At 41.0% G+C, this 17,172-nt stretch overlaps 1 protein-coding gene across 2 annotated transcripts; it reads left to right on the top strand.

Moving 5' to 3' along the window:
- Positions 1 to 1,181: 1,181 nt before the first annotated feature.
- Positions 1,182 to 16,805, top strand: LOC106620015 (heat shock protein 60A). 2 transcript variants are annotated; one of them, XM_014238382.3, is made up of 5 exons: positions 1,185 to 1,360; positions 3,008 to 3,218; positions 13,846 to 15,216; positions 15,274 to 15,459; positions 15,522 to 16,805. In XM_014238382.3, the coding sequence occupies exons 2-5, from the start codon at positions 3,216 to 3,218 to the stop codon at positions 15,675 to 15,677; spliced, it is 1,716 nt and encodes a 571-aa protein (XP_014093857.1). In that variant the 5' UTR covers positions 1,185 to 1,360; positions 3,008 to 3,215; the 3' UTR covers positions 15,678 to 16,805. The 2 variants fall into 2 exon arrangements, with proteins under 2 accessions (XP_014093858.1, XP_014093857.1); XM_014238383.3 differs by lacking the exon at positions 3,008 to 3,218 and having other exon boundaries at positions 1,182 to 1,360.
- Positions 16,806 to 17,172: the final 367 nt, after the last annotated feature.

The raw sequence follows: 17,172 nt of genomic DNA, 5'->3' as shown, positions 1-17,172 counted from the left end.
ATTATTTGTTCGGCAAATTTTATGTATACATACATATATGCGTGTACATATAAATCAGTGCGGTTATATTTTTTTATTAAATACATAGAAATTATTTTTTGGTACCACTCCTTAAGTACCACAATCGCTTATGTACCACAAACCAAAAAAGAATGTGCGTATGTAAATATTCGAATTTTTTGTACACACATCTGCCCGTATATATGCACATGACTTGTTGACTTTGTTTCCATTTACGCATGCCACGTCGTATATGAATAAGGGTTGATTTTGCACTTGCCATATGCGATGTATGTTTGTAAGAGTGTGTATGGTTCTGATTACCCATGAAACAATGAGTGTACATATTTACATACATACGTTGCATATAGACAAATTAACAATTATAATGGGTTCTTTCATATTTGTTTCGCTTGGTATTTTCTTATGGGGTTATGTCAAGCAAAAGGAGTACAAAATCAAACCCAGAAATCTGACTGAACTGAAGCAGTCCATTAAATAGATATTTGAGGCAATTCCGACTTGAACCCTCCAGCCCGCATTAATTTTCTAATTAGGTGTCCAATATGCATGGCTGAGCATGGAGGAATAATTAATTGTATAAAATAAAATAAGATTTTCTATACAATACAAAAAAAAATAATGTAATGCATTGATTAAAAAGAAACTTATTACGGTTTATTTTTGTAGCACGATTCGTGAGCCGCCCTGTATATGCAGAATATCTTTAAATTATATGTAAATTCGTTTGCGTATTGTAAATATACGAATCTGTAAGCGTACATTTCTTAACATTGAATTTAGCATTATTTTTCTCTTTTAACATTCAAAATGCTCAATTCTGCTATTTTGCGCTCCGCAGGGGTAAAATTCTGGTGAAATCAGCTTATAATTTGTTTGTGGTGAAATGCACTAATGTTGGCGAGTAACAATCCGTCAAGAGGAACATTTTGACAATCGGCACACCATGATATACGTTCCTCTCTATGATATACGTTCTCTGCCTTCTCTATGATATACGTTCTCTGATAAAACTACAATGCTTGGACCAGTACGGCAACGGTGGTTAGAATTGACAAAATTTTATCGTATAAGCTCCTAGTAATTATAAATCTCGATTTTTTATGTTATGCGAGAGGGTTAAAATCGATTATTGGTATATAAAAAGTGTGGTATCTCTAAAAAACTTTACTCCATTCATATTACTTTTCGTTGGAACGTGGTATGCTCAGATTTTCTGGTTGCCTTGAATTTTAAAGCATTTATTGAGTTTTGTGTTTTGCACGTTTTAGTGTGCTGAAATTGGCATTTAAGATTTCTTGATACAGACTTACATTTACGACAGAGAAAACAAAACAACGTAAGTAAAATATCTTATAAGCATTACATAATATGTGCCGGTATTAGTCGGCGAATGTCTGGAATATTCGATTTGGTTTATATTCAAATGTAAAATATATATGTACATATATTGTTTATTTGGATATTTTCTCCCATCCGTGCAGTATCATAAGTTGAAATTAAAACTAAAATTTTTATAAAGATGTAATGAAAGTGACAAAGAAAATACATATTAGTTGAACTTTGGTAATATAAAAGATATTCGAATTTCTAATATAGTGACTGAAAAACTTACAACTAGTTTCAAAAGTGTAAAGCAAGTATGGAAAAGTTGAAACTATATTGTGAAATATGTATTATGTTATGTATGTGTGCTTATAAAAGCACGTGCACTTTCACTTTTTAAACTTACAGCTGGAATTAATTTATTTTCATAGTTATCATGAGAACGCTGGTAAGATTTCAATTCCTTTAAAGTCTGTTTGTGGTCAGTAAACCCATACAATAGTGAAATAAAAGCAATTATGAATCCCACCGACTTAACCTCAAAATATATTGTTTAGGTCCAAATTTTCTAGAAAGATTTATTAGATGTATGTGTATATGTATACAGCATAAGTAAAGATACGGTTGGTTAATTCCACTCTTTTTATAATATTACTAAAAAATAACGAAAAGAACCCGGATAAATTGTTAGCATTTCTTCATTTAATTATTTATATCTTTTTTATATGCAAAAATAAGTTCTACCCGAAAAAACTGGGTACACCTCAATGTTGAATCGACTAATGGTTATTTTATTGAAGTGCAAACGCAAAAGGAATTCTACGCGAAAATATATGGTATTTGTTGTTTGAATGCAAACACTAAAATTAAGGTAAATGTATAGTTTACGTCCCCCAACGAAGGAGGCTGCGAAAATTATATTAATTTTTAAATCTTCTTATTTTGACGCGAAGATTACAAGTCAGTGAGCGGACAAGAAAATTTAAAAATTAACACTTTTTGCACATGTTCTTATGCGTGGTAACTCCTTTTTGCACACGCGCTTCCAAAAAATAACCCTGATCGGTCCAACAACGGGGTGTCCATAGTTCTTTTGCGTGCTGAAAGTAGTTCTATACAAAATAACTATTGAAACCCGGTGTTGGACCAACCAGGGTTATTTTTTTTTGAAGCGCGGCCCTGGTTGATCCAACACTGAGGTGTACCCAGTTTTTTCGCGAAGAACTTCTTTTTGCATAGGCGGACTTCGGCCGGGCTTTAAAAAAAATACTCTAGCCGATCCAACACCAAGGTGTACCGAGTTTTTTTCGTGGCGGACTTCGGCATTTTAAATCGAAAAAATATGTACTTTAAATAGTTGAATTTTCAAATTTAAACGCATAATTCTCGAAAACTATAAATTTACCGCGGCTATATCTATACCTATATACATATATTCTTGATCTGGAGGACTTCCTCTATCCGCTCATACCCATTTATCCCCGAAATCCTGGGACGGTAGTCTAAAGCCGACCCGTCATACGTATTGACGAGATCCCCTAGCATCATATAGCACGATTTTGGATTCATCTGCCCTAAAAATGTTTCTCTATTTCGTTGGGTGTGGTCATTTACAAACTTCAGCCGTTGAATCCCAGTTCTGTTTTAATTTTCGTTGCAGATGCAAAATTATTCTGATTTGTGAATGTTGTTGTTGTAACTGCAGAATTCTGCCGAGTTGATAGTCCTTGGCCGGATAAAAATTCGGGTCCATTCTGGTTACATAGAACCGACTGTCGTGGGAACAGCTGCTTTGTGAATCGTAGTAGTCGCTTAGCCTCTGTGTCAGTTATTGCCGGACGACGGCCACGTGTTGTAACGATTATCTAATGGTAAGTTTCAGTTTGGTTGTCGTCGATATCATTTAAGGGGAGGCCTAGGAAATGAAGGAAAAGGGAAGGGTGTTAGATGATTGGGGTTCGTTGAGTATGCAAAGAGGTGGTTATTGTCATGTGGAGACTCTGCATGCTGGACATATATTTGGTATGTTGGTGTCGATTCTTGATATGTAGGAGTTTAACCGAAGTGGTAACTCAAGCTCTTCGTCTGCCAAGGTTGTGTTTGACCCCAAGTACGCCATTCACTAAGAGGGAGTCGGTGAATCTGTTGATGCTCCGATGTGAATGGCCATCTGACAATTCCAACAACAGCCATAGCTACGTTATTGGAATTGACCCGGATTTTATCCAGCCAAGGGCTGTTATTTCGGCGATCTAACCTTGTTTGGATCGGCAAGTTTTAGACGGCCACGTGTTTCAGGATTCGGTTTGTATTTTAAGTCATTTCGAATAATCGTCGTGAACAATCAACTAAATTAGTATCATTATACGTTTTTATTTTGTTTTATAAGATCACTCTGATAGGCGTCCCCTGACAAAACAAATAAGATTTTTACAAAATGATAAAGAAAAAATACATAAAAAACTCAATACTTTTCTGAAAGTTGCTTATCCAAATAAATATATATATAAAATTTTTTGTTGACAGTTTAGCAGTCAAATGACATTGCAATAACAAGTGCTAAGGTATATAGTTATAGTGGTACTTTATTTAGTGCACTGTATTTACAAATAAGGCAGTGTAGGAAATTATAAACACTAAACTATATGCCACATAGCGCTACTATTATTTTGATGGACCATTTTTAATAAGTCATGATCTGTAATTTTAGTTTACAATTTAATCATGGAAAGATGTACGCAAGAACAACGTTTACAAATTATTCAATTTTATTATCAAAATAATCGTTCTTCAATTGCAACTTTTTGTGCGTTTTTTACCATTTTATGGTCGTAATAATCGTCCACCTGTACTAGCCATTCTTCGAATTGTTGAAAATTTCGAGCATACATTTTCTTTACATAATGTTCAAGTGCCAATAAGACAGGGAACCGCTCGAAGTAATGAAAATATTGCTGCCGTTCATGCAAGTGTTTGTAATGACCGCAATTTGTCGATTCCAAGACGTCGTCAAGAATTGGGACTGTCTCAAACCCCAACCTGGCTGATTTTGAGAAAGGATTTGGGCTTGGATCCATATAAATATTCTCACTCAATGATTAAAGGCATTGGATCACCGTAAACGTCGTGAATTTGCTGATTTTGTCTTGGAACAACTTAAAACGATAACGATTTTTTTAAGAAAATAACTTTCTTTCTAAATGCGTTAAATAAAAAAAACTCGATTCTGGTGTAAAATAATCGACAAATTATTAATGAACCATTACATTCACTTTGGTTTTTGGCCTGGTGGAATCACTGGTCCGTACTTCTTTCGACTGGTTACACCGTTACTGTCAATGGAGAGCGTAATAGATGGATGATAACCAACTTTTTATGGCCGCTATTAGCCTCTACAAGCTTAAGAAGTCAATTGAACGTGCTATTTATGACATACGACTTGATTTAATAGAAAAAGTACTCAAAAATTGGGTTCATCGAATTATAATCACTCATGGCTTTTGAGCTATTTGCATTTAAAGTTTAAAATTTAAACTATTTAAAGTGCGTTTTGTTTATTTATAATGAATTTTATTCTTTTATTTTTAGTTTTTATATCCACTAACACATCACTAATTCGTTTCTACAATTTTGTTTTGTATTAGATAGTGCAAAAATAACTTTAAGATACCCCAGGGTTGGATGACCAGAGTTTTTAAGCCAATGTAAACAGTAATTATACACGAAAAAAACTAATAATGAGTTATGCATTTGCCTGTCATTGAGGTTTTATCTGTTTTCTTTATTTCTTTTAGTTCCTATGTAAAAGGGTAAGATAACACTGATTATTTGTTAGAATTTGTTATTGTGTGAATAAAATAAGTTGAACAAAGATTAAATATTGAATTAATTTTTGCACTATATTATATATAATAAATGGGTGGAAACGAATTAGTGAAGTGTTAGTGGGTATAAAAGTTAAAGACATAAGTGTAAACTTCATTATAAATCGAAGAAATACGCTCTTTAAGTAGTTGAATATTTGATCTTTAAATGAAAATATTTTCTTAATCTTAAGTACCTCCTTTATCCGTACATACCCATTGCTATTCTAAAATTTACCCGAAAGTTAATACTACAAAGCATTACATCACAAAACAATTTATCAAATACATTTAAATTTCGTGTTTTCGTTCCTTTTCTTTATTTTATATTTTTTTATTAGTGATATTGAACAGCGGTGGTAGGATTGCAATCTGGCCGTTCTAGTCGATCCAATCATTCAAACGTCAAAGTTGGGTTGTTGTTGTTGTAGCGGCAGAATTTTGTCGAGTTGACAGTCCTTGGCCGGAAAAAATCCGGGTCCGTTCCGGTTACGTAGACCCGACTGTTATGGAAACGGTTGCGCGCATACGCAGCAGTAGAATACCTCGGGGCCCGGGTTGGACTCGATGCCAGCACGGGTCAGGAGGATACGGAGCAACCCTGCTGCTAGGCGTTGCTCCAGTGACGACAAACTTAATCTAAAACTTACCGATCCAAACAGGGTTAGATCGTCGAAATAACAGCCCTTGGCCGGATAAAATCCGGGTCAATTCCGGTATCGCAGAACCGGCTGTTGTGGGAATTGGAAACGGTTGTTGTTGTTGTTGTTATAACGATTATCTAATCCCCGTTTGGGTGATAAATTCTAGATTCGTTGTCGTCGAGGTCATCTAACGGAAGGCCCAGGAAACGAGCTGTTTCGACGGGGTCGGACCATTGATTGATTGATTGATTAATTTTGAGGTATGCACCGCGACCTACGGTCTATTGTGCCCTCCCCTAAGTCATATCGTGTCATCTAGGCCCAGCATATTGATAAATTCCAAAATTCTGCTGGGTGCTAGTGAGGCGATACAATCCCTGTGTGGAAACATGGATCCCAGGGCCTTGATTCTGCGTCTGCAGACTGCTGTGCAGTTCATCAGCAGATGTTCGGGGGTTTCCGGCTCTATGTCGCAGAACCGGCAGTTTGCAGAAGAGGCTATGCCCATGTTAAAGAGATGCTTCTTGAGCCTGCAGTGGCCGGTGTAGAACGCTACCAGTAGCCGGAATTTGTTTCTTGGGAGATTAATTATGGCATTGAACCGCTTGAGGTCGTAACCCCCCATTAGCAGTCTGGCATGGTGCATGCCCTGGAGTTGTTGCCAGTGTATCTCCCTGTCTGATCTTTCCTCCCTGCGGAGGAACTCTTTGATGGTATGTGGACCAACCGCTAAGTATGGTTCCGGCCCTACCATTCTTGTAGAGGCTGCAGAGCGAGCTAACTCGTCGGCTAGTTCGTTCCCAGCTATACCCCTATGGCCGGGCACCCAAATAAGGTGCACTCGGTTGTGCTCAGATAGGCTGTTCAGCCGTTCTATGCACTCCATCACTAGGAGAGATCTGACCTCATAGGCATTGATCGCTCTTGGTGCCGACTGACTATCGCTGAGTATAGCGATACTTTTATTGCGATAGTTGCGCTGGAGATTTATTCCTACACACCGACTTATAGCATAGACCTCGGCTTGGAATATGCTAGGGAAACTTCCCATGGGAATGGAGAGTTTGGTGCTTGGCCCAGCGACCCCTGCACCAATCCCTTCCTCCGTTTTCGACCCGTCGGTGTACCACTTGATGGTGCAACCCTTTAGCAGCTGGTCTAGTGCAGAGTCCTTCCACTCAGATTTGCTGCCAAGGGTTACTTGGAACTTCCTGCTGAAGTTTACTACTTTGGTAATGCTATCCCTTGGGAGAAGGGCTAGTGGTATTTCCTCACTTAGCTCTTTCATCTGCTGGGATGAGATTACCTTCCCTTTGCCAGCTCCCTCTGCTGTCATTTGGAGCAGAGTTCGTTTGGCTGTCTGTTTGATTACCAGGTGTAGCGGTGAAAGTTCTAGCATGACCTCTAGTGCTGCGGTCGGACACGTTCGCATTGCTCCCGACGCGCAGATGCAGGCAAGTCTTTGCAGCTTCGACAGTTTAAGTCCTACCGAAGTCTGCGATGCTTTCGAACCCCACGATACCGCTCCATACGTGATAATCGGTCTCACAATCATGGTGTACATCCACCTGATAGTCCTTGGGGAGCACCCCCAGGATTTTCCAGCAAGTCGGTTGCACACCATGAGTGCTTTTGTAGCTTTGGTTAGGGTCTGGTCCACGTGCTGATTCCATCGCAGTGTGGAATCCAGCGTGAGTCCCAGATACTTGACCGTGCTGGACATCTCAACCACTCTGCCGTCCAGGGATATATTCCTGAGGCCCGGCAGTGACCTCCGTCTGGTGAAGGGAATGATTGTAGTTTTAGCGGGGTTGATATTTAAGCCAACCCCCCTACACCACCCCTTTGCCAGTCCCAATCCCCTCTGAACGATATCGCAGAGTGTGTCTTCAAATTTTCCCCTAGCTAAGATAACAATGTCATCCGCATATCCCTGACAGCGGATTCCATTGCTAGTCAGCCGCTCAAGGAGGTCGTCTACAACTAGGCTCCAAAGTAGGGGGGATAGCACTCCGCCCTGTGGGCAACCTCTTGTTGTACCCAGACGAATTTTAGTTTCGCCTACTGCGGCTTCCGCCACCCTAGTGCGCAGTACGGCTTCAATCCATCTGCGCACTGGTGCTGCCACACTCCTTTTTTCCAGTGCTCTTGACACGCTCTCGTGAGACGTGTTGTCGAAAGCACCTTCTATGTCGAGGAAGGCGCATAGCGTCACCTCGCCCCCATCTAACGAATTCTGGATCTCTGAGGTTAGCTGGTACAGAGCAGTGTTAGTTGATCTACCTGCTCTGTAAGCATGTTGCTTCTCATGAAGCGGTGAAGCTTTCAGCACCTTCGATCGTAATTCGTGGTCTATGATCTTTTCCATACTTTTGAGTAGGAAGGAAGTAAGACTTATTGGCCTGAACGATTTCGCCAATGAGTAGTCTTTCCTCCCTACTTTGGGTATGAAGATCACCTTTGCGGTGCGCCATGGTTCTGGGATATATGCCAGCGCTAGGCTATCCCTCATCAGCCGAACAAGGTGGGGCAGTAGCACCTGCTCCCCCTGTTGCAGAAAAGCTGGAAGGATTCCATCCGCACCCGGTGACTTGTATTTTTCAAAAGAGGCCAGAGCCCACTTGATGGAGTCTGCAGTGAAGAGCTGTTTTGCGACTGTCCAGTCCAAGCGTGACGGCCTTCGTTCGACCATAGGTCGAATCTGGTCTTCATGAATCGTCTCCGGGAAATGCGCTAGTAGAAGGGCCGTGGCTCTTTCTTCTGCGCTGGACGTATAGGTCCCATCAGATCGTTTGATCGCTAGTACTGTGTCCGTCTTGCCTCTAGCCAGAGCCTTATGCAGTCTAGCTGCCTCTGGGGTAGAGGAGACGCTCTCACAGAACTTCCTAAAGCTCTTCTGTTTCGCCGTCCTAATCTCCTTATTGTAGGTAGTTAGGCTGCATCTGTATTCCTCCCAGTTTCCGGTGCGCTTAGCCTTATTGAATAGCTTGCGCACCGTTTTTCTCAGTACTGAGAGTTTACTTGACCACCAGGAGCAGTTACTGCTCTTGGCGACTGTCTTTAGGGGGCAGCTGCTTTGATAGGCTTCTGTGATGGATTGGTTTAGGGCAGACAGTCTGCTCTCCAATCCAGAAGCCGTTGCGCTTATATCCAGCTGCTCCCTACTGCTAACATTTATTTTAAGCGAGTCCCTAAAAGCGGCCCAGTCCGTGTTCCTAGGGTTACGCTTGGGAGGGAGTTGCCCGACACCCATCCCCAGCACGAATCTTATGATACGGTGATCCGACATGGAGGGTTCCGATGATACCCTCCATTGTGGGATCAGCCCCATCTCAGGCTCGCTGCTGAGAGTGATGTCAAGCACCTCCCTTCTGGCACTAGTTACAAAGGTGGGTTCGCACCCCACGTTTGCTATACTTAAATTATTACTAACTATAAACTCGATAAGAGACTCACCCCGTGTGTTGCAGTCCGTGCTGCCCCATTCGATATGGTGGGCATTCGCATCGCAGCCCATGATGAGGGGCAGTTTATTCCGCCTGCAGTGCTCTACCAGGTTGCCGATTGCCTCTGGGGGTGCTATCGGAGTCTCCCCCGGAAAATAGGCCGCTGCCACGACGAAGTCCGCTCCTTCGTCGTTCGTGGCTTGTACAGCGACCAGGTCCTGTGTTAGGAACTCTGAAAGACAGAAATAATCAATATCGTTCCTAAGTACTACGCAGGTTCTGGGTCTCTCACTTGAGAGGTCCCAAATTACCTTGTTTGACTTCATTTTGAGGCCCCTGACCTCTCCTTTTCTGACCCATGGCTCCTGGATCAGTAGTATGCCCAGACCATCGATCGTAAACCTGCTCGCGATAACCGCCGAGGCTGACGCCGCGTGGTGCAGGTTTACCTGGGCAACTTCTATTCGCGGACCCACTACAGGATCGGCTCCATGAGGAACTGGTCCTCATTCTCACCGTCCTCCGCGATGTCTCCCGCCAGGTTCGTGAGCCCCTCCAGAAGCTCCTGAGTGGAGGGTAGCGCCCCCCCTTGCTCGCCCGTCTTCTCGGAGGGGACCTTCACCAATGTCTCGGCAGTTGCCGCCTGCTTTGACGTGCTTGCGCAGGGATGAGTCGCAACCTCATCCACCTGCATTTTTTCCCCTGCATCGCACATGGTGGTCGGCTTAGGCCTAAATGGCCTCAGGACCACCGAGCTGAACCTGTAGTTCAGACGGAAGCTCACCTTCCTGACGAATTTGTACGATTCGTCATCTATGGAGAGGTTGAGCCTCCACCCTGAATCCTCTTCAGTGCTGCTGGTCACCCGCCATGCCGATGTATTGAGGCCATCGTTCTGGTTGCGGATGAGCCCTAGAGCAAATTCGTAAGGCTTGCCTGCGCATCTGGGGAGGAATACCGTCATGCTATGCATGGGCGGAATTTCGTCCCCCTTTTTCGCGCAGAGGATGGGTCCATTCCAGCCTGCCAGCTTGGGAGCGATCTCCCGCAGCCAACAAGCCGACCTTTCATCCTTGCAGTCTACCTGCAATATGCCTCCCTTGAAGTAGACCCCATGGAAGGAGGCTTTGTATCCAGACCCCCTGAATACCTCCTCCATGAGCAAATCTTGGAGCACGGTGAGCTCCTCCGACCCCAGCGTCTCCGCCGGGTAGTTCAGCGGCAGCACCGCCATACGAATGCCTTTGAGGGCATCCGCATACCTGCGCTGTCCCTCCGCTACCCGGGGGGGATTAGGGGCGGAGCGGTTGCCACCAGTCGCATGAGCCACGTTGCCCCTCTGCCGCTTGGTGTTGGGCGGCTCCTGTGGCGTCAGCTGTCCACTTTTTCGCTTCGCCGCTTGGGTGGTCGAGGGAGCTGCCCTTTCGCAACCTCGGCCTGCGGGCTGAGTTGCGTTTACTGGGCAGTGGCCTCGATTGTTGCCATTGCGTTTCCTAGTGGCCGCAGTATTTCCACCCTTTTGTTTACCGGAAGCCGGGGAAGTGCTGTCACCTCTAACCCTGTTCCGCGCTAGGTCTTCTGCTACCTCCGGAGTTCTTCCCTCCTGGAGGTGCCTCAGGTACCACTTCAGGCTGGCACCGCTCATACCTTTTCTCCTGGGATCGTCCTGTCCTCCCGGACATCCCGTTGGTGGCAGGGGGGGTAGTCTGCCTCCCCTCTTCCTTTTCCGTTTAAGAGCCCCTCCGGAGGTCGCCCGTTGCGACTCCTCTACATCCGAGCAGTTGCTCCTGCTCGAGAGAGTCTCCGTGGGGTTCTCTCTTGTTTTTTCCGCAGCGGCCGCAGTCGAAATCGCCTGCTGAACGCCGCTGCACGAGGGCATGTCATCGTCGTCGTCCCTGGCATGCTCCTCGAACAGCGCTCGCTCCTCTGGCGAAAGGGCGTCCAGGAAGCTGAACTTTCGTTTAGCCCCTGATTCGCCCTTACCTGCACCGCTGCCCTTGTCGTTGCCGTTTTCCGTAGTCGTTAGCTGTTGTTGTTGCCGAGATCCGTTTGTTTTTGTTGTTGTTTCTTTTTTGTTTTTGTTGTTCATCTTGTTCGTACGACCCTTGGCTCGACGAGGCGAGCCGTCGGGTCAGCTTTCTGTATGGGGAACAAAGAGTCCGCCGCGCCAGAGCCCCTTGACGCGGTAAGGCCACCGTTACTTCCCAATGCGGCCCGGTGTTGGGAAGGCTCCGTTAGAATACAGCCGAATTTACCTCCTGGCTGCAAATCATCCAATGGGCACGGGAGTCGCATAACACCCTGGATTAGGAGGTGGCAGCTCTTGGTTGTCGCACGCATACGGCCTCTGACAACCAGTGTGAGGGTGCAAGCACCGCTCGCACCAGTTGGGAGATGCCGAGGATGCCTTGCGACTTAAGCCCCTGCACCACGGCAAGGTGCCTGCCATTCGCAGAGGGTCGGACCATAGGGAAAGGGGTGTTAGATGAGTGGGGTTTGTAGGGCATGCAAAGAGGTGGTTAGTGTCATGCGGAGACTCATTGCATGCTGGACATGTGTTTAGTATGTCAGGGTCTATTCTGGATAGGTAGGAGTTTAACCTGCTACAGTATCCAGAACGAAGTTGCGCGAGAATTTAGAATTGGAAACGGTAGTTTACTTCGCTTTGCTTCAGACATTTGTTTTTAAAGAAAAGTTCGGTGTACTTTTTTGTATGAGTACGTTCACATAAAAAGTTTTCGACGTGAAGCCAAGCAAAATGTAGGACAACTCTCATCTTTTTACGCTTTGCCAAGCAACAGTTGCCATTCTGATTAGAGAGAAACACTGAAAGCAAAGCGTTCATTTTGGCATACCTTTTATTTTCTGCGTTTCGTTGTTTCAGTATACACTGTCACCCAAAGCGCGGAAAGTTGTATGTAAATGGATCAAACGGCTTTTCGCTCAAAGATGTCTGACGCAGAGCGAAGCAAAAGTTTTATGTGAATCGGCCATTACGTTTCCAATTCAAGTGACCGGATAGTTGGACATCTCTTTATCTCTGAAACCAATCACCAAAAATATATTTATTCTAAATCATTTGAATATTATTTATTTGTCTTTTTAACAAAAGAACATTGCTTAAGGGGTATGGCTACGGGCGGGTATAAAAGCATGTGCACATTCATTAATTTTTTTTTTTTTACGATATAATTATTTATTTACAGACCTAAGGAAACACTTATCAAGTTCTGATGAAAAATTTTTTTGATTTAATTATATTAACTACTAGCTTTTACCCGCGGCTTCGCTCGCATCGAATCCATCAAATAAATAACTGATATCATTATAGTAGATATGGATCCATTGGATTATAGTTTTTAATTTAGCCTTACGCACCGGCGTAGAATTTCTTGACAGCGCCGATTTCCGCTTTCGAGGCATTTTTATATTTAATAAGAGTAACTAATAATATTTGTGTTATTTCTCTGATTTACGTTTTTTATACATTTATGTTTTCTTTCATTTTTAATTTTTTCGACAAACAATCATTTCTGCCAAACTTTTTTTTTTTCAATTTCAAAATTTTCAAATTTATTTTCCAAACATATATAATCTTCCAAAATAGTTTTTTTAATAATCCGTAAAAAATTTATAAATTTTGTAATAAAAAGTATCCTATGTTCATTCTGACACCTCTAAGAGTATATGTACAAAATTTCATGATGATCTGTTAAGTAGTTTTTGCGTGAAAGCTTAACAAACAAACGGACTTTCGCATTTATAATATTAGTATAGATAATAAACAAATCGAGCGATGTCTCTTTAATCGTTTTTTTTTTTAACGCGTCGTGGCGAGACATTTAACATTCACAATTATCATCCTGGAACAAAATAAAAATGCGTCGTAGATCTACATGAGAATAACCATAGAAGTACGTAGGGAAATTAGAAAATATATTTTATAATAATAAAATATGATATTTTAGTCAGTAATTTCGTAATAAACTGGTCATATAAATAATCGATCGAAATTTCTCAACTTCTATGCAAAGTTCAATTCTAAAGATAATCTTAAAATTTGAAGGCGATCGGATAAAATTAAAGTCGTTTGAAAAAATTTTAATCGCAACAAATCAACTTAAAACTTTTTTGTATGACTACTATGAAGCATAGTTTAAGAAAAGATAACACATTGATCATTCCTCTAAATTTGTGCTATTTATAATTGCTCTACCCAGTAAACTTGCTTGTATCCACAAAAAGGGAATTCCTCTTAATTTGTGATATGAACATATTTCGCTAAAATTAAATCAGACAGATAAAATGTAAGCCCAAAAAATGCTAAATGGAATAAAATCGTGTAAAAAGTTAAAAATTGTTTTATTTTCAAGCCTGTAAAACTGTAAAAACAGAATAAAGTGTACACATGAAAAAAAGTCCACTTACCTTAATTTTATTTATTATTAATTTATGTGTTGATTATTTAAATAAAAAATTTTGTCCTTGAAAAAATAGATTACAAGAGGAACTCTAATTGTGTTATTGGTTTTTTATTTATTTTAGATGCTTCGCTTACCACTCAGACTTGCTCGCGTAAACATTCAGCGGCAATTGTTTGTTCGTAGCTATGCCAAGGATGTTAAATTTGGACCTGAGGTACGTGCGTTGATGTTGCAAGGAGTTGATGTCCTTGCTGATGCTGTGGCCGTTACTATGGGTCCGAAAGGACGTAATGTTATTATTGAGCAATCTTGGGGTTCACCAAAAATAACCAAGGATGGTGTAACTGTTGCTAAATCTATCGAGTTAAAAGATAAATTCCAAAATATTGGTGCCAAGCTGGTTCAAGATGTAGCTAATAATACAAATGAGGAAGCTGGTGATGGTACAACCACAGCTACAGTATTAGCACGGGCAATCGCTAAAGAAGGTTTTGAAAAAATCTCCAAAGGAGCTAATCCTGTGGAAATTCGTCGTGGTGTTATGTTGGCCGTAGACAATGTTAAAGATCATTTAAAGGCAATGTCCCGCCCCGTTAATACACCAGAAGAGATTGCACAAGTCGCAACTATTTCTGCAAATGGAGACCAAGATGTTGGAAATCTGATTAGCGAAGCAATGAAAAGAGTTGGTCGCGACGGTGTTATCACAGTTAAAGACGGCAAAACACTTTCGGATGAATTGGAAGTAATTGAGGGCATGAAATTTGATAGAGGGTATATTTCGCCATATTTCATCAACTCATCTAAAGGAGCTAAAGTAGAATTTCAAGATGCCTTAATTTTGTTGTCTGAAAAGAAAATTTCATCAGTGCAAAGCATTATCCCCGCACTTGAATTAGCTAATTCTCAACGTAAACCATTGGTTATAGTTGCTGAAGATATTGATGGCGAAGCCTTAAGCACACTTGTTGTGAATCGACTTAAAATTGGTTTGCAAGTAGCTGCCGTCAAAGCACCAGGTTTTGGTGATAACCGCAAATCTACACTTACTGATATGGCAATTGCTTCTGGTGGCATCGTTTTTGGTGACGACGCAAATTTGGTTAAACTTGAAGATGTGCAGATAAACGACCTTGGCAAAGTTGGTGAAGTTGTCATAACCAAGGATGATACCTTACTACTTAAAGGAAAAGGAAAGAAGGAAGATATTAGTCGCCGTGTTGAACAAATTAAGGATCAAATTAGTGATACTACATCTGAATATGAAAAAGAAAAATTGCAGGAGCGTTTGGCACGTCTAGCTTCTGGTGTAGCATTGTTGCGTGTCGGTGGATCAAGTGAAGTAGAAGTAAACGAAAAGAAGGATCGTGTAAATGATGCCCTCAATGCTACTCGCGCTGCTGTAGAAGAAGGTATAGTTCCTGGTGGTGGTACTGCTCTATTGAGATGTATTCCAATTTTGGAGGGTCTCAAGGGATCTAACGAAGACCAGGTTAGTAACGTATGAAATGATGTTATCTTTTTAAAATTAAAACTACTTATACCGTAGAATATGGGTATCGAGATTGTGCGTCGCGCTCTTCGAATGCCTTGCATGACAATTGCTAAAAACGCTGGTGTTGACGGTGCAATGGTTGTAGCTAAGGTTGAAACAAAAGAAGGAGATTTTGGATATGATGCACTTAAGGCTGAATACGGCAATTTAATCGAGAAGGGTATTATTGATCCAACGAAGGTAAGCAACGTAATATAAGTAAAAACTTTAAAAAGTATTACATCAACAATTTTTTTTTATAGGTTGTTCGCACAGCTATTACGGACGCTTCTGGTGTAGCTTCCCTTTTGACCACAGCTGAAGCAGTTGTTACTGAAATTCCAAAGGAAGACGCAGCTCCTGGTCTTGGTGGAATGGGGGGTATGGGCGGCATGGGTGGAATGGGAGGAATGATGTAAAATATCTTCTATTATAAATGATTTCCATTGTTAAATATGCTTACATGTTATATATGTAAAATAATTACAAACTAGTTTTAAATACTGACCAATTATAAATTAGTGTCATCGAATCGCTACTGTTCGTTTATAAGTTCTGAAAATTTATGAAAGGATTTATAGAGTGGAAGCAAAGCTGACTAAATAAATTGGTAAATATGTACTTAATGACCCCCACTTCGTAGGGGGTTGGGGTTGTAAGGGGTGACACAATTAAGTGTCCTTTTTATGAATTCGAAGGAATTACCCGTCGGTCACCCCTTAAAAAAAGTTATGTAGATTACAAATCTGTGAGCGGAAAGTGAATTTTTTCGATAATTTATGTATATTTTTCAATATTTATTTACACACTTTGCACATATCACATATTCAAGTCACTTAGTTATTGTTGTTGTTGTAGCGGCAAAATTCTGTAGAATTCAGATCTCTTAGCTGTAATTACCAGTTCAGTGTGTTAAACATTTTCTTATGAAAAAAATATACTGAAGAAACGTAATAGTCAAAATTTCTTTTGTGCCGCGTTTTTATGTAATGAATGAATATCTGCACAAACAGCAGCGAAAAGGATTTTGACGCGATTGAATTATTAACACCCCGGTTTTGGACCGACCAGAGCTATTTTTTTGAAGCGCGGCCAAAGGCCGCCAGTGCAGAAAGGAGTTTGACGCGATTGAATTATGAACACCCCGGTTTTTGACCGACCAGGGTTGAATTTGGGAATATGCTGTTTTCACGAAATTTTAACCCTTCATATAATTTTTTTGAAGTGTAGCCGACGGCTAAATCCACTAATATTGTATTTCACAGACTCCCTTCACATACCATCTGCAACCCCAACCCCCTCCGAAGTGGGGGTCATTAAGTACATAATTACCAATAAATTCAATATGCCTCAAATAATGTCGGTATTAGAACGCTTACTTAAGTAGAAGTTAAGGTTTTGCGTGTTACCAAAGAAAATTTTTAAATCGTGTAAATTTACATTTTTTTTTATTGTACTTGAAAACGGCTGATTAATAACTACATAGAAATTTCTTAAATTCGGTTAAAATAGAGAAAAATATAATAGAATTGTGAAAATAAATTTAATTAATTTGTTTTAATATATAAATATCAATTGTTAGACTAGTGCAGAAGCCTTTGAAAATTGGAAATTGTGAAAGAAAGAGAGATAAAATAACATAAACGAAAGTAAAAATAATTTAAGGGCTATAGGAAGGGGAGGAGCGTGGTTGAATTTGTAAGGGTAAAAAACGGTTTATCTCGATTTCTGGCAAAACCACCGAGTCCTATAGAAAAAAGTTCTATGGCAAAGTTGTAGGTAATGAATGAAAAGATCTACATATCATATCAAATAATAAACCCTAACTTTCAATCAAAAATTCTGACGTCAAAATTTCAGTAAGCTTTGTATTATATTTGCCGAAATTCTCTCTTTTTGATGGTATTAAATATA

The sequence above is a fragment of the Bactrocera oleae genome, chromosome 5 (genome assembly GCF_042242935.1).
Source record: "Bactrocera oleae isolate idBacOlea1 chromosome 5, idBacOlea1, whole genome shotgun sequence".
Classification (NCBI taxonomy): Eukaryota; Metazoa; Arthropoda; class Insecta; order Diptera; family Tephritidae; genus Bactrocera; species Bactrocera oleae.
This window is presented reverse-complemented; position numbering and strand designations above follow the sequence as displayed.